Source organism: Pseudophryne corroboree, chromosome 4 (genome assembly GCF_028390025.1).
Source record: "Pseudophryne corroboree isolate aPseCor3 chromosome 4, aPseCor3.hap2, whole genome shotgun sequence".
Lineage (NCBI taxonomy): Eukaryota > Metazoa > Chordata > Amphibia > Anura > Myobatrachidae > Pseudophryne > Pseudophryne corroboree.
Window position 1 is genome coordinate 177,799,774 of NC_086447.1, and position 17,162 is coordinate 177,816,935.

Sequence of the window (17,162 nt, forward strand, 5' to 3'; positions counted from 1 at the left end):
TACATACTAGGGTCTCAATCTCTGCTGATAAGGTACCTGTCCACACTGCCACAGCACTATAAACCCATGCCGACACAATCGCCGGTCTGAGTAGTGTACCAGAATGTGCACGCTATCTGCAGGATCCCTGAGAATAGCTGTTACGTCAGGGCTACCTTTTGGGCAAACGTGACACCCTAGGGGAAGATTTTCATCATATCCTGGCCCTAGTGGGGAAAGGATACTGCCTGAGAATTCTTTGTGGGAAACTGCAGTCTCTTGTCTGGAGATTCACGCTCTTTTTCATCATGAGAGGAGGGAAATTTACCTCAGCTTTCTTCCCCTTAAACATGTGTACCCTTGTGTCAGGGACAGATGAGTCATCAGTGATATGCAAATCATCTTTTATTACAATAATCATATATTGAATACTTTTCTGCCATTTTGGCTGTAACTTTGCATTATCGTAGTTGACACTGGAGTCAAACTCTGTGTCGATATCAGTGTCTATTATTTTGGATAGGGAGCATTGAGAGACTCTGAAGGTCTCTGCGACATAGGGACAGACATAGGTAGATTTCCTGTCCTCTAATCTTTTGTGCTTACACATATCCAAACAGGTGTCGGCGTTGTCGACGGAGACACCCTCTCACACGCATATTTGCTCCATCTCCTTAGGGGAGCCTTTTACCTCAGACATGTCGACACACACGTACAGACACACCACACACTCAGGGAATGCTCATCTGAAGACAATTCCCCCATAAGGCCCTTTGGAGAGACAGAGAGAGAGTATGCCAGCACACACCCCAGCGCTATTAACCCAGGAATAACACAATAACTTAATGTTAACCCAGTAGCTGCTGTTTATATTGATTTTTGCGCCTAATTATGTGCCCCCCTTCTCTTTTTACCCTTTTTTTACTGTGTAACTGCAGGGGAGAGACTGGGGAGCTTCCTCTCAGCGGTGCTGTGGAGAAAAAACATGGCGCTGGTGAGTGCTGAGGAAGAAGCCCCGCCCCCTCGACGGCAGGCTTCTCTCCCGCTTTCATGTACAATTTTGGCGGGGGCTCATACATATATACAGTGCCCAACTGTATATTATGCAAACTTTTGCCAAATAGGTCTCTAATTGCTGCCCAGGGCACCCCCCCCCCCCCCCGCGCCCTTACAGTGACCGGGGTATGTGGGTGTAGTGTGGGAGCAATGGCGCACAGCTGCAGAGCTGTGCGCTAGCTCATATTTAGACTGGAGTCTTCTGCCGCCGATTTCGAAGTCTTCTTGCTTCTTTCACCCGGCTTCCGTCTTCCGGCTCTGCGAGGGGGACGGCGGCGCGGCTCCGGGATCGGACGACAAAGGGTGAGATCCTGTGTACGATCCCTCTGGAGCTAATGGTGTCCAGTAGCCTAAGAAGCAGGACCTATCTTCAGAGAGTAGGGCTGCTTCTCTCCCCTCAGTCCCACGATGCAGGGAGTATGTTGCCAGCAGAGCTCCCCGAAAATATAAAACCTAACAAAATACTTTTATAGCAAGCTCAGGAGAGCTCACTAAGTAGCACCCAGCTCGTCCGGGCACAGATTCAAACTGAGGTCTGGAGGAGGGACATAGAGGGAGGAGCCAGAGCACACCAGAATCTAAATTCATTCTTAAAGTGCCCATGTCTCCTGCGGAGCCCGTCTATTCCCCATGGTCCTTACGGAGTCCCCAGCATCCACTAGGACGTTAGAGAAAGTGTAGTGTAAACGCTCTGTGAGGGGAGGTCTGCCATTATACAGGCGAGAGGGGATGCATATACATTAATAGAAAAGTGTAGTGTAAATGCTCTGTGAGGGGAGGTCTGCCATTATACAGGGGAGAGGGGATGCATATACATTAATATAAAAGTGTAGTGTAAACGCTCTGTGAGGTCTGCCATTATACAGGGGAGAGGGGATGCATATACATTAATAGAAAAGTGTACCATAAACGCTCTGTTGGTCAGAAAAACATTAGTGGAATCTTGGAAGAATATCATATAGTTATTTGATGTGACAAGTGTTGCCTATAAAGCAGCAGAGTAGTATTTCAGGGGAGCTGAACTTTAGTTAAACTTTAATAAGTTAAAGAGACTTTATACAGACTGTCATAACATTCCCATAAAACAACTGGCAAGATCCCTTTACATAAACCAACAGCGCCTGAGACCTAACAGTGGTTATAAAGTATTCACCCCTTTGGCATTTTTTCATACTTTATTTTCTTACATCACAGGATCAAAATAGACTTCGGAGTTCTCATTGAGCAGCTCAAATGTCAAATAAAAACAGAAAAATGAAAGTACAAAACAAAATATTAATGGACAATAATGTATTACTTAAGTATTCACCAATTTTGCCAAGATACACCAAAATCCATTACAATCCATTGTCTTAAAGAGTCACAAAATTAATTAATATTCACCTGTGTGCTTTTAAAGTGTTACAACAGATTTCTAAAAAATAAATAAATCTATATGTGATATGGCCCACAAGTTGGTTTGGTGCATTTCCAAATGAGCGCTTCATCGTGAACATCAAAGAATACTGAAAACAACTATGAGAAAAAGTTCTTTAAAACCTTATATTTTGGTGTGGGCAGTTCCCACGTTGTTAAAAACTTTTTATAGACCAGAAATGCTTCACTACATAGGGCAGTGCAGTGTTTAGATCTAGAATGTTGCATTTATATTACATGGGCTTGAACCAAGGGCAATATACTATTAAATAAATATGATACAATAGAGTCTAGTGAGTTTGTAAAGGCAAGAGTTGGGTTCTAGCCCTGACATAGGGAGTAAGTAACTAAGTATCCCCCATAGAGCTTGTACAACGTGAACGTAGGGGCCAGAACTAATATAGCGATCAATTAGTTGCTATGCCAAGAATAGGAATTGTACCAATTGTGGGATTACATGAAATGCCTGGATACACGAGGCAAAATGGGGGAATAGCAAAATGTGTATTTCAAAGCTACTATTCTTACAGCTTCTCAGTTACTCCAAGTGTGGCTGAAAATCCTTTACATAAACGACTCCATTAAGCTAGTAAGAAATCTTATACAATTCACATTCCACTTTTAAAATCCACTTTATTTCGCTTTTTTCATACAGGACTTAAGGCATCTGCACAAGACACACAATTCTTGCAGAGGTTATAAAATCTTTCCTTGATTTTTTTTTGTATTTTTACTCTTTTTTTGTATTTATTTGTTTGTACATGTTGGTCAGGTACCATTCACTTGTTTGTAATTTTTGTTCCCTAAAACTGTGTAGGCGTTTGAGATATGACCGTTAAACCAGTGTTAAATCAATTAAATATTTACATAGCACAACACATTAAGCTTGTAACACTCACAGAGGGGGCTTTGGGGGAAGGAATAAAATCACATCAAAAATAGGACGAAGACCACCAGTATTATGTTCGGAATCAGCTATTTACAGGTCCCCTAATATGAAATGATAATTTATTTAGGTTTTTAATTGTTTGTAAACTGGCCCCCCCCATAGGGGCAGAGAGATGCATGTAAGGGAAAATGTAACCTCTTCCAAGTCGGAGAAGTCAGGAGAACCCAATCTAGCATTCTAAACACAGAAGAGGTTAACGCATCAGATTTGGAAGCACATTGTTATGCTACCCTGAATCATGTGCCACTTATATCATCCTCCCAGATGGTTTCAGATTCTACAAAAAGCAGGTATGGCTGATTTAAAAACAAAAAACAAATAAAGAAGAAAAATCTCAAAATAATAATAAAAAAAATATTAAAACATAAAAAAACAAAACAATTTATTCAACTGGACACTGTTCAGCTGCCTATTTTAATCCTGAATTTGGATTCTAAAATTCACTCGACCAAGGAACTTGTCTCGATCGTCTTCATTCTTCAAGTTGGCAGATCCGTAGATCTTGCACTCGACCAGTACTTCTGATGTGCCGGTGGAGTTGGCGGGTATAATTCTCACAGCAACCAAGGGCTGCACGTAATTCAACTGTAGGGAGAAGGAAGTGTTGAGGGGTTTCCTGCCCACAAAGTACTTGATAAAACAGTATATACTGTAGGGGGATACGGTCATTAGGTCAACAACACTTAGGTCAACCACTACTGGTCGACATGGTCACTAGATCGACACGAGTTTCACTTTTTTTTTTTTTTTTAACTTTTTTATACTTTACGATCCACATGGACTACGATTAGGAATAGTAATCTGTGCCGAGCGGAGTGGTCGACCTAATGACCCATACCCACTGTAAGTAGCAAATCCATCAGTGGTAGTTAATGTTTATCTATATGTACCCACAGTGGCGGTAAACACTCTCTATTTTCACTACCTTTTGTGCTCTGTGTATTGTGTGAGCAGCAATATAGTGCTGGACTTAAATAGGCCATGAAAATAATACATTGTGGGGGAGATGTACTAAGCTTTGTAGAGTGATAAAAGTGGAGAGAGATAAATTACCATCCAATCAGCTCTAACTGTCATGTTACAGGCCCTGTTTGAAAAATGACAGTTAAGAGCTGATTGGCTGGTACTTAATCTCTCTCTCTCCAAGGCTTAGTACATCTGCCCCTGTGACAGTGTGTCTGGTATGAAATTATTCAAGGAAGTTTGAATGAAAGCAATACAATAGTGAAAGTTGGAAGTGAAATATAAAACTCACAATGTCTTTTTTTTTTTTTCCCCCTTAAGCAACCCGAAGCTAGAAAGCCCCTTTTACGTAAGGGTATAGTCAATAAGTGTCGGATCCATTCAGACATGCATTTGTCGGAATGGATCAGACAAGGGCTATTCAACGAACGGCCAAATCAGACTGTTGGATTTGAGCCAAATCAGACAGTCCGATATGGCCGTTCCCGGTGTGCTGTCCTGCTGCTGCTGTCAGGAAAGCTGGCGGGGGGGGGGGGGGGGGGGGAGAGGAAGCTGCCGGGAGTGAGGAGCGCCGGGGGGACGTCGTGCTCAGACTTTTTTTAAAGTCTGATTGAGATTGTTGGAAAGGGGACCAAAACCTGTCAGATTTGGCCCAGTTTCCGACAGAAGCACACGGATCGGCGCCTATTCCGCCGCACCACATGTTTTCCGGCAAGCCGGGAATTCCCGACTTGCCGGAAAAAAAACTGCCCAAATTGAATAGGTCGGAACCCCTTCCGTCAGAAATCAGTCGGAAGCTGCAGTCTTTCCGACAAGAGGGCAGCTTCCGACAGCTATTGAATACAGCCCTTAGTGTCCATGTTTAAAAAAATAAAATAAATCAACTCGGGTAAACTAACAGGCCATAACTGACTACAGAGAGAGAATTTGTATTTATTCATCTCTTTATAATAGGCTGTTACTTACGTGGGTCTTCTTCCCGTAGTATGGAAAATACATCAAGTCAATCTTCCCAAACTCCGGGTAATACTGCAGGCTCACGTTCTCAGTCTGTACAAATTAAGCCACATGTTAGACCTGGTCCAGCAATAACCATTATTAAAAGCTAAAAAAATAATACAAATAATAATAATAATAATAATAATAATATATAATAAAAAATAAATACAAATATAATAATAAAAATATAATAATAATAATTATCTATAAATTATGTATGCTGCATAATGGGTAGTAATTGAGCCTCTTGGCTTACTTAATACTGGCAGCATAAATTGATACCAGATTTAAAAAAAAAACCAATAAAAAAAAAAAACCTGGATTTACCAGTTCCAAGATAATCTTATTTTTTTAATAAGCAAGAGGCTAAATATTGATTTTCACGTATTTCTCTTTAATTGTGGCAACGGGTGTGACTCATAAGACTGGTCACTGAACAGTAGGTTAGTCCTTACAGTAATGCATTTATCAGATGGGATGTGCATTACAAGGCCAGCTACTACTACGGATATGAAACATTCGGCGGGATGTAATGGAGTCCGAGATCGCCAAAGGTGTGGGATGCCGGACAATCTGGGGCATTTTTTAAAAGGGGCAATCACTTACAGGGCAAAAACATACCTTGTAAGAGACTGCCCCTTTAAAAAAAATATCCTAGATCGGCCGGCATCCTGCCGATTGAATTGTATGTACTAAAACAGTAACAGGACATGAATATATATAAGCAACTGCAATAGCCGGTGCGTTACAGTAAGTGACAAGATTTTGTTGAACTAGCTGTGAGATTTTAAGTGGTACAATCTGGTTTTGCCTTTAAAAAAAAGAAATAAAATTACAGCTTTAAATCTCGTGGCTAAAATCACCAAAATCTTGGTCTGCCATAACTTGCAGGGCACTGCATTTGGTGCTTAGTATTGCATTATTAGACATGCTGGAACTGGGTTAATGGACATATTGCCACAAAAGTAGAGAGGATTTTATGAACATTTGTTCCATAGCTTTGAAGAAGACTGGTTTTGTGTATTCAGCTGCTCTCCAAAAGCTGCCTAAAGAAAAACAAAACACGTGAGGCAACTAGTACGGGTGTGACTGTGTGACAGGGGGGAAAAGGTGCTGGCTTACAGCCTGTTACACAGAAACAGGACCCGCTGAGTTCTGTACACCCCAGCCGTGTTCTGTGGCATTGTGGGAATTCTCCACATACTCACATGAAGAATCCTTACCACAACCTCATCTGATCGCCCACTGTGCCAGCACTATTCTTTCATAACAACAATCACCGCTAGATATAGTGGCGGCCCCACTTTTCTTAAGAAAAGCGGACAACTTAAAGTCGACCGCAGCATCATTTGGGAAAGACAATCATAAAAATATGACATTTACTTGAAACACTGCATGAAATATCTGCAGAGCATTGCATCAGCAACTGCTAGGGCTCCCCCAGACTTCTGCATTCTCCCACACAGTATTTGCATTGGGTATGGGACTCAAGGTCGACACCTGAAATAGGTCGACATGGACAAAAAGTTGGCACAGGTTACCATTCCCAATTGAAGTCCACGTGGATCGTAAAGTATGAAAAATTAAAAAAAGAAAAGTGAAAACCTCATATCGACCTATTGCAGGTGTCGACCTTGGGTCCGGATACCATTTTGGGTCTAACAATAAATGACACAAGTATACAGCAGATAAGAGAATGTCAGCAAAGGATGCACAGAGATCCAGAAAGTTTTCACAATTGCAGAATATGCCGCCGGACCCAATGGAACATTTTGGCAGGCACTCAGCCTTCATTATGGTAAAGTGGTGGAACTTTACCATATAATTCACAGATACGATCACTTTACTGACAGAGTGTTGGATATGCAGGTGGGAATGTCACAGAACCAGTACAAAAAGTATATAACGGCAAAGTCACAGCTAGATTTACAAACGTATGTTTATCTTAGAGAACAGTCCATGGCAACAGAAGAGGTGCAGCAGCCTTTGTAGTGAGGAACAGCTTCCTGGGGTATTGGTGGCTTTTAAAGTTAATGTATTTTTAAATATAGCTGTGATTTCTTGTATACATACACCGCACGCTGGTCCTGCCTACAACTGGTTTGGCCTCACCTACAGGTCACTTTCAGGTCCCAAGCTGCCCCTGCAGTGAGGACAGAACAGGCACCTTGACCTGTTCCTAGGAGCTGGTATTATACTTGCACTGCAAGTCGGCGTGCCAACACAAGGTCCTACTATTTAAGGTATTGAGAAATACCTGGATACCATTGCCATTATTCAGGTCCTACTGGAAGCTTACCTTAGAAGTGCAGTTTATTTTCGGATTTCCTTGCGGCTTTAATCCAATAATCTAAAAAAAACAAAGCATTAAAAAAAAACCCCCACAATAACGTAGAGGTATAAAACCATTCAACAAATAACGTCAAGTTCTCTGCACTACCCAAATAGCCAATCACCTGGGTATGATTTTTACACCAGTTACCATTCTACTCACTCTCTGCTGTTCTAAAATGAATATAACAAAAGTAACATGGGATTGCAGTTAATACAATGGCAGGTGTCTTACAGTATTTAGGACACTGTATTGGGGTAACTTCCTTCTAGATTTTAGGAAACCAGTTAAAATAAATAACATCATTATGAGCTGGTTCAAGTAACAGAATGTTAGCTGCTGAATTTCCTTACAAATACTCAGTTTATAACATTTATTTATGGTATTTAGCTAAACCCCTGATATTCCAGACAGGGAGGAAAGGCACTACCCTTCCTCTAGTGCCCAACCCAATAACCCTCCCCCCCCTTAGTGCCCAACCCTATAACTCTCACCCCCTTAGTGCCCAACCCTATAACCCTCACCCCCCACAGTGCCCAACCCTATAACTCTCCCCTTGGTGCCCAACCCTAACCCTCCCCTTGGTGCCCAACCCTATAACCCTCCCCTTGGTGCCCAACCCTATAACCCTCCCCTTCTGCAACTGAACCCTAAAAATCATGCAAAGTCATAAAAAAGGTTGACACGCGGTTTTTTCGTGTTGTCCGTTTAAATATCAACCTTTTGACCCTGTCAACCTAAATCCATGTCCACCTACTGACTATCTGGTGTTGACCTTTTGACTATGTATTTATGGTCCATCTCCATCCGTATACCGCCATAAGAACTTATTGTGGTGCACTTTGCCATCTCCATCCAATTGTACAATTCAATAAAAATGACTAACTACCCCAACTCCACCTAATGTCTGATGTACTCCACCCTCCTTAATAGCATGGTGGTCCACGTTCTCTTTATTACTAAAATGAATAAAGGTGACAAAGCACTTGAGACTGACGCGCATGGTACTTTGTAGACACATACTCTGTTCATCTTGACGATCACACATGGGTTCCCCTCGTCGTAACCAAAGTACTCATATCCTTCAAGCCCGGAGCAAGGTCCCAGTGAGGACCTGTTGAACTGGCAAGACTTCCTCTCTTCTACACCATCCTGGTCGTAGTAATGTCCTTGTATGCACTGCATATTTGTGGCTTGTATGGAGTCATTGTATGCTGGAGGAAAAACAAGAAAAACATTTTTGTGGCGCTCCAATATCTCTGCCCACGTGTCTGTCCACAATCAGCATGTAAGCTTTAAAAAGTGTGATGAATTCTATCTTTACACCCATAAACATAAGGAACAGGGTTTAATCTGCCACCAGAAGATTAAAGACCAGACTCTGAAGATGAAGAAACATCTTGAGATCAGTGTGAGAGTTACAAATGTTGAAAATCGCAATCTTTGCAGATATTTTTCCACCTCACTTCTGCAGGACAGAAGGTCACTTTGGTCCTGCTGGGAAGTGAACAAGTGACCTCCTGATCACAGCACGTCTAGTACAGGCCTATGTAACTATTTCACTGCTAGGCAGAGGTACTGTACAATGCTCAGTAGCAGAAGAACTTGCACTGTGCATCAACCCGCTGAAAGTACCGGTCAGCCACACACACAATAGAGGCAACCTTTTTACATGTGAGCCACTATTCGTGGAAATAGCAGCCTATCACTAAGATCATAGACATGAGCAACTTTGTCTCAGGAATTCAGGCACTTTGCAAGGGCACCAGATTAATATAGGATAGACTGCATTGAAATGAATAATTCCAGAAAGTGGCTCACTATACTCTGTAAAGGAGATGGGTACAATTTTATTTCTACTAAATAAAAAAATAAAAAAACAGAACAAAAAAAACAACACTTTTTTATATTACCAACATCCTCCAGAATATTTCTTTTTAGCAGTGTTAGAAAATCTAATGAATCTACTATAACCTATTGTGTACTGCATAAACATATCATCTGTGATGGCTGATACCAGTAGCAGATAATACCTAAGGGCTGACACTTGCAGGGATTGCATAGCAGTGACTTCCCATAAAACGATCTCCCTGCTAATCAGACAAACAAGAAGTCTCAAGTGGGGGTGTTTTCTCCCCCTGGGACTGCCAGTCCACCTGCGATAGCAGACAGAGCACTTCCCATGGGATGCCACTCCCCTGCTATCACATTAGCCCTATATGGCTTCTATGGACTGCATCAGCTGCAGTCCGGAGAAGCAGGGTCATTTAACCACGCTCCCAGGCCTAAGTCCCACCTCTGCCTCCCGGTGATGGCCCAGTGATGAATAGGGGAGCAGAGAGAAAAGTGCTGCAGATCCCCCGGCCAGACAACAAGCCGCCACTGGTTAATACAGATTCCAGGTCAGGTCTCTCTTGATGAGCTACAAAACCCAGACATATGTATGTACTGTGTGGTTGGAGCGTTTAGGAACCTTGTCCAGCAGCAATGAATAGTGTTTGAACACAGTATGTATGTATGTATGTATGTATGTATGTATGTATGTATGTATGTATGTATGTATGTAAATAATAGGAATCATAGGAGTACTAAGTCCATATATAAAGTTTAAAAAGGTCAAAGAACACGGGGAGAGAGAAATTAGAGGCATTGCTTTTAGCAACGAGATTCTAGCCATCATTTTATAAAATGTACTAGTTAAAAAGGACAGCTAAAATCATATTGGTTGCTATGGGCAATATCTCCACCTTTTTATTCAAAATCAAAATAGCACGAAGCACCAGTTACAAATATACATGCAATGGATTATTCAGATATGGACAGATCACCTTGCAACATATTTATGTATTCTAGAAAGAGAAAAGAAGACTATCTTGGGGGCACTCTTTGAAATATAAATAGGGCCAGATATACCCTTAGGTATCATTAAAATATAACCTTTAATTGTATCTTTAAAATTAATAGGAATTTGAAAAGGAAAAATATATAAACACACACACAGGTTTATTCCAGATAGTGCAGTGAAGTGAGCAAGCCTACGGGTGAAAACGCGTTTTGGCACGGTTGGAATCAGCATGGCAATGTCGCCTTGTGAAAGTTAGAATCACTGGTCCTACAACCAACATACGCTGCTCCGTCCAGAAGTCCTGCTGCCTTTAGAACGGTAATCTTCCTATTTTCAGCTAGCTCTCATCCACGGATTGTGGTGCAGCGTCCTTGCTCTGTCCTATGATATCAAGGCGCTGCAACCGCTCTAACGTGGAAAGCAGCACAGCTACTAATCTTTTTTCCGGCCAGTAATACCCGAAGCGCTGCCGTTTTCATATTTGCCGTCCGCTGCACCGGTCCTAGTTACCAGAGTACATGACGAAAAGAGATCTCAGCGGCTGGACTGGGTTTGCGGTCATAAAAACTTTTCATTCTAGCTGGGTTTGCTGCTACTTTTAGCCCAACACATATTGTTCAGTGACCTATGGTCAAATGTTAGAGAAAATAATAAGAATTTACTTACCGATAATTCTATTTCTCGGAGTCCGTAGTGGATGCTGGGGTTCCTGAAAGGACCATGGGGAATAGCGGCTCCGCAGGAGACAGGGCACAAAAGTAAAGCTTTCCGATCAGGTGGTGTGCACTGGCTCCTCCCCCTATGACCCTCCTCCAAGCCAGTTAGGTACTGTGCCCGGACGAGCGTACACAATAAGGGAGGAATTTTGAATCCCGGGTAAGACTCATACCAGCCACACCAATCACACCGTACAACTTGTGATCTAAACCCAGTTAACAGTATGATAACAGCGGAGCCTCTGAAAAGATGGCTCACAACAATAATAACCCGATTTTTGTAACTATGTACAAGTATTGCAGATAATCCGCACTTAGGATGGGCGCCCAGCATCCACTACGGACTCCGAGAAATAGAATTATCGGTAAGTAAATTCTTATTTTCTCTATCGTCCTAGTGGATGCTGGGGTTCCTGAAAGGACCATGGGGATTATACCAAAGCTCCCAAACGGGCGGGAGAGTGCGGATGACTCTGCAGCACCGAATGAGAGAACTCCAGGTCCTCCTTAGCCAGGGTATCAAATTTGTAGAATTTAGCAAACGTGTTTGCCCCTGACCAAGTAGCTGCTCGGCAAAGTTGTAAAGCCGAGACCCCTCGGGCAGCCGCCCAAGATGAGCCCACCTTCCTTGTGGAATGGGCATTTACATATTTTGGCTGTGGCAGGCCTGCCACAGAATGTGCAAGCTGAATTGTATTACACATCCAACTAGCAATAGTCTGCTTAGAAGCAAGAGCACCCAGTTTGTTGGGTGCATACAGGATAACAGCAAGTCAGTTTTCCTGACTCCAGCCGTCCTGGAACATATTTTCAGGGCCCTGACAACATCTAGCAACTTGGAGTCCTCCAAGTCCCTAGTAGGTGCAAGGCACCACAATAAGCTGGTTCAGGTGAAACACTGACACCACCTTTAGGGAGAGAACTGGGGACGAGTCCGCAGCTCTGCCCTGTCCGAATGGACAAACAGATATGGGCTTTTTTGAGAAAAAAACACCAATTTGACACTCGCCTGGTCCAGGCCAGGGCCAAGAGCATGGTCACTTTTCATGTGAGATGCTTCAAATCCACAGATTTGACTGGTTTTAAACCAATGTGATTTGAGGAATCCCAGAACTACGTTGAGATCCCACAGTGCCACTGGAGGCACAAAAGGGGGTTGTATATGCAATACTCCCTTGACAAACTTCTGGACTTCAGGAACTGAAGCCAATTCTTTCTGGAAGAAAATCGACAGGGCCGAAATTTGAACCTTAATGGACCCCAATTTGAGGCCCATAGACACTCCTGTTTGCAGGAAATGCAGGAAACGACAGAGTTGAAATTTCTTTGTGGGGCCTTCCTGGCCTCACACCACGCAACATATTTTCGCCACATGTGGTGATAATGTTGTGCGGTCACCTCCTTTCTGGCTTTGACCAGGGTAGGAATGACCTCTTCCGGAATGCCTTTTTCCCTTAGGATCCGGCTTTCCACCGCCATGCCGACAAACGCAGCTGCGGTAAGTCTTGGAACAGACATGGTACTTGCTGAAGCAAGTCCCTTCTTAGCGGCAGAGGCCATAAGACCTCTGTAAGCATCTCTTGAAGTTCCGGGTACCAAGTCCTTCTTGGCCAATCCGGAGCCATGAGTATAGTTCTTACTCCTCTACGTCTTATAATTCTCAGCACCTTAGGTATGAGAAGCAGAGGAGGGAACACATACACCGACTGGTACACCCACGGTGTTACCAGAACGTCCACAGCTATTGCCTGAGGGTCTCTTGACCTGGCGCAATACCTGTCCCGTTTTTTGTTCAGACGGGACGCCATCATGTCCACCTTTGGTATTTCCCAACGGTTTACAATCATGTGGAAAAAAACTTCCCGATGAAGTTTCCACTCTCCCGGGTGGAGGTCGTGCCTGCTGAGGAAGTCTGCTTCCCAGTTTCCATTCCCGGGATGAAACACTGCTGACAGTGCTATCACATGATTTTCCGCCCAGCGAAAAGTCCTTGCAGTTTTTGCCATTGCCCTCCTGCTTCTTGTGTCGCCCTGTCTGTTTACGTGGGCGACTGCCGTGATGTTTTTCCCACTGGATCAATACCGGCTGACCTTGAAGCAGAGGTCTTGCTAAGCTTAGAGCATTATAAATTTACCCTTAGCTCCAGTATATTTATGTGGAGAAAAGTCTCCAGACTTGATCAAACTCCCTGGAAATTTTTTCCTTGTGTGACTGCTCCCCAGCCTCTCGGGCTGGGCTCCGTGGTCACCAGCATCCAATCCTGAATGCCGAATCTGCGGCCCTCTAGAAGATGAGCACTCTATAACCACCACAGGAGAGACACCCTTGTCCTTGGATATAGGGTTATCCGCTGATGCATCTGAAGATGCGATCCGGACCATTTGTCCAGCAGATCCCACTGAAAAGTTCTTGCGTGAAATCTGCCGAATGGAATCGCTTCGTAGGAAGCCACCATTTTTACCAGGACCCTTGTGCAATGATGCACTGTTTTTAGGAGGTTCCTGACTAGCTCGGATAACTCCCTGGCTTTCTCTTCCGGGAGAAACACCTTTTTCTGGACTGTGTCCAGAATCATCCCTAGGCACAGCAGACGTGTCGTCGGGATCAGCTGCGATTTTGGAATATTTAGAATCCACCCGTGCTGTTGTAGCAGTATCCGAGATAGTGCTACTCCGACCTCCAACTGTTCCCTGGACTATGCCCTTATCAGGAGATCGTCCAAGTAAGGGATAATTAAGACGCCTTTTCTTCGAAGAAGAATCATCATTTCGGCCATTACCTTGGTAAAGACCCGGGGTGCCGTGGACAATCCAAACGGCAGCGTCTGAAACTGATAGTGACAGTTCTGCACCACGAACCTGAGGTACCCTTAGTGAGAAGGGCAAATTTGGGACATAGAGGTAAGCATCCCTGATGTCCCGGGACACTATATAGTCCCCTTCTTCCTGGTTCGTTATCACTGCTCTGAGTGACTCCATCTTGATTTGAACCTTTGTAAGTGTTCAAAATTTTTTTTTTTTTTTTTTAGAATAAGTCTCACCTAGCCTTCTGGCTTCAGTACCACAATATAGTGTGGAATAATACCCCTTTTCTTGTAGTAGGAGGGGTAATTTAATTATCACCTGCTGGGAATACAGCTTGTGAATTTTTTCCCATACTGCCTCCTTGTCGGAGGGAGACCTTGGTAAAGCAGACTTCAGGAGCCTGCGAAGGGGAAACGTCTCGACATTCCAATCTGTACCCCTGGGATACTACTTGTAGGATCCAGGGGTCCTGTACGGTCTCAGCGCCATGCTGAGAACTTGTCAGAAGCGGTGGAACGCTTCTGTTCCTGGGAATGGGCTGCCTGCTGCAGTCTTCTTCCCTTTCCTTTATCCCTGGGCAGATATGATCTTATAGGGACGAAAGGACTGAGGCTGAAAAGACGGTGTCTTTTTCTGCAGAGATGTGACTTAGGGTAAACACGGCGGATTTTCCAGCAGTTGCCGTGGCCACCAGGTCCGATGGACCGACCCCAAATAACTCCTCTTCCTTTATACGGCAATACACCTTTGTGCCGTTTGGAATCTGCATCACCTGACCACTGTCGTGTCCATAACATCTTCTGGCAGATATGGACATCGCATTTACTCTTGATGCCAGAGTGCAAATATCCCTCTGTGCATCTCGCATATATAGAAATGCATCCTTTAAATGCTCTATAGTCAATAAAATAATGTCCCTGTCAAGGGTATCACTATTTTTAGTCAGGGAATCCGACCAAGCCACCCCAGCTCTGCACATCCAGGCTGAGGCGATCGCTGGTCGCAGTATAACACCAGTATGTGTGTATATACTTTTTATGATATTTTCCAGCCTCCTGTCAGCTGGTCCTTGAGGACGGCCCTATCTATAGACGGTACCGCCACTTGTTTTGATAAGCGTGTGAGCGCCTTATCCACCCTAAGGGGTGTTTCCCAACGCGCCCTAACTTCTGGCGGGAAAGGGTATACCGCCCATAATTTTCTATCGGGGGGAACCCACGCATCATCACACACTTTATTTAATTTATCTGATTCAGGAAAAACTACGGTAGTTTTTTCACATCCCACATAATACCCTCTTTTGTGGTACTTGTAGTATCAGAAATATGAAACACCTCCTTCATTGCCTTTAACGTGTGGCCCTAATAAGGAATACGTTTGTTTATTCACCGTCGACACTGGATTCAGTGTCCCTGTCTGTGTCTGTGTCGACCGACTAAAGTAAACGGGCGTTTTAAAACCCCTGACGGTGTTTTTGAGACGTCTGGACCGGTACTAATTGTTTGTCGGCCGTCTCATGTCGTCAACCGACCTTGCAGCGTGTTGACATTATCACGTAATTCCCTAAATAAGCCATCCATTCCGGTGTCGACTCCCTAGAGAGTGACATCACCATTACAGGCAATTGCTCCGCCTCCTCACCAACATCGTCCTCATACATGTCGACACACACGTACCGACACACAGCACACACACAGGGAATGCTCTGATAGAGGACAGGACCCACTAGCCCTTTGGAGAGACAGAGGGAGAGTTTACCAGCACACACCAAAAACGCTATAATTATATAGGGACAACCTTATATAAGTGTTTTCCCTTATAGCATCTTTTTTATATATTTCTAACGCCAAATTAGTGCCCCCCCTCTGTTTTAACCCTGTTTCTGTAGTGCAGTGCAGGGGAGAGCCTGGGAGCCTTCCCTCCAGCCTTTCTGTGAGGGAAAATGGCGCTGTGTGCTGAGGAGATAGGCCCCGCCCCTTTTTCGGCGGCCTCGTCTCCCGCTCTTAACGGATTCTGGCAGGGGTTAAATATCTCCATATAGCCTCCGGAGGCTATATGTGAGGTATTTTTAGCCAAAATAGGTATTCATTTGCCTCCCAGGGCGCCCCCCTCCCAGCGCCCTGCACCCTCAGTGACTGCCGTGTGAAGTGTGCTGAGAGGAAAATGGCGCACAGCTGCAGTGCTGTGCGCTACCTTTAGAAGACTGAGGAGTCTTCTGCCGCCGATTCTGGACCTCTTCTTACTTCAGCATCTGCAAGGGGGCCGGCGGCAAGGCTCCGGTGACCATCCAGGCTGTACCTGTGATCGTCCCTCTGGAGCTGATGTCCAGTAGCCAAGAAGCCAATCCATCCTGCACGCAGGTGAGTTCACTTCTTCTCCCCTAAGTCCCTCGTTGCAGTGATCCTGTTGCCAGCAGGACTCACTGTAAAATAAAAAACCTAAGCTAAACTTTTCTAAGCAGCTCTTTAGGAGAGCCACCTAGATTGCACCCTTCTCGGCCGGGCACAAAAATCTAACTGGCTTGGAGGAGGGTCATAGGGGGAGGAGCCAGTGCACACCACCTGATCGGAAAGCTTTACTTTTGTGCCCTGTCTCCTGCGGAGCCGCTATTCCCCATGGTCCTTTCAGGAACCCCAGCATCCACTAGGACGATAGAGAAAATGAATTATGTTAAGTGAGCCTAACAATATTAGTATACCGATAAAGTATACCTGAAAATAAATTTGGGAAAGTACTTTGCTAATAGCCTGTGTGGAGAACGGCTTTTTTGATAAATTCATTTCTATGTGAGAATGTGCACGGCACTGGTTTAACATTGAACCACTCCCTATCATCTCCCTGCAATTACCTGAAAATTAAACAATGTACTCAATTTCGGTTAACACTCATCCCTGGATTGCGGTGCAGTGTCCTGCAATGTCCTAGGATATCGAGACATTCCATCCGCTCTAACAGGGAAAGCAGTACGGCCACTTATCCTCTTTCTGGTCAGAAATTTCAAGGTCGCTGCCCTCTCATCCACCGGCCGCTGAGCTAACAAAAACCTTGAGCTCATGACGGTGAGACAGTAGAAGCAATGTACCATGGCATACTGATCATCTTT

General features: G+C 44.1%; 1 protein-coding gene across 1 annotated transcript in view; it reads right to left on the reverse strand.

Moving 5' to 3' along the window:
• Window positions 1-3,064: 3,064 nt before the first annotated feature.
• The window catches only part of ATP1B3 (ATPase Na+/K+ transporting subunit beta 3), a 54,604-nt gene continuing 40,506 nt past the window's right edge, over window positions 3,065-17,162 (reverse strand). The window contains exons 4-7 of the mRNA XM_063915585.1: window positions 8,718-8,908; window positions 7,662-7,712; window positions 5,330-5,413; window positions 3,065-3,985 (exon numbers count right to left, since the gene is read on the reverse strand). Of these exons, the coding sequence (XP_063771655.1) occupies window positions 3,815-3,985; window positions 5,330-5,413; window positions 7,662-7,712; window positions 8,718-8,908 (497 nt within the window). The 3' untranslated portion in view covers window positions 3,065-3,814. The remainder of the gene's footprint in view (window positions 3,986-5,329; window positions 5,414-7,661; window positions 7,713-8,717; window positions 8,909-17,162) is intronic.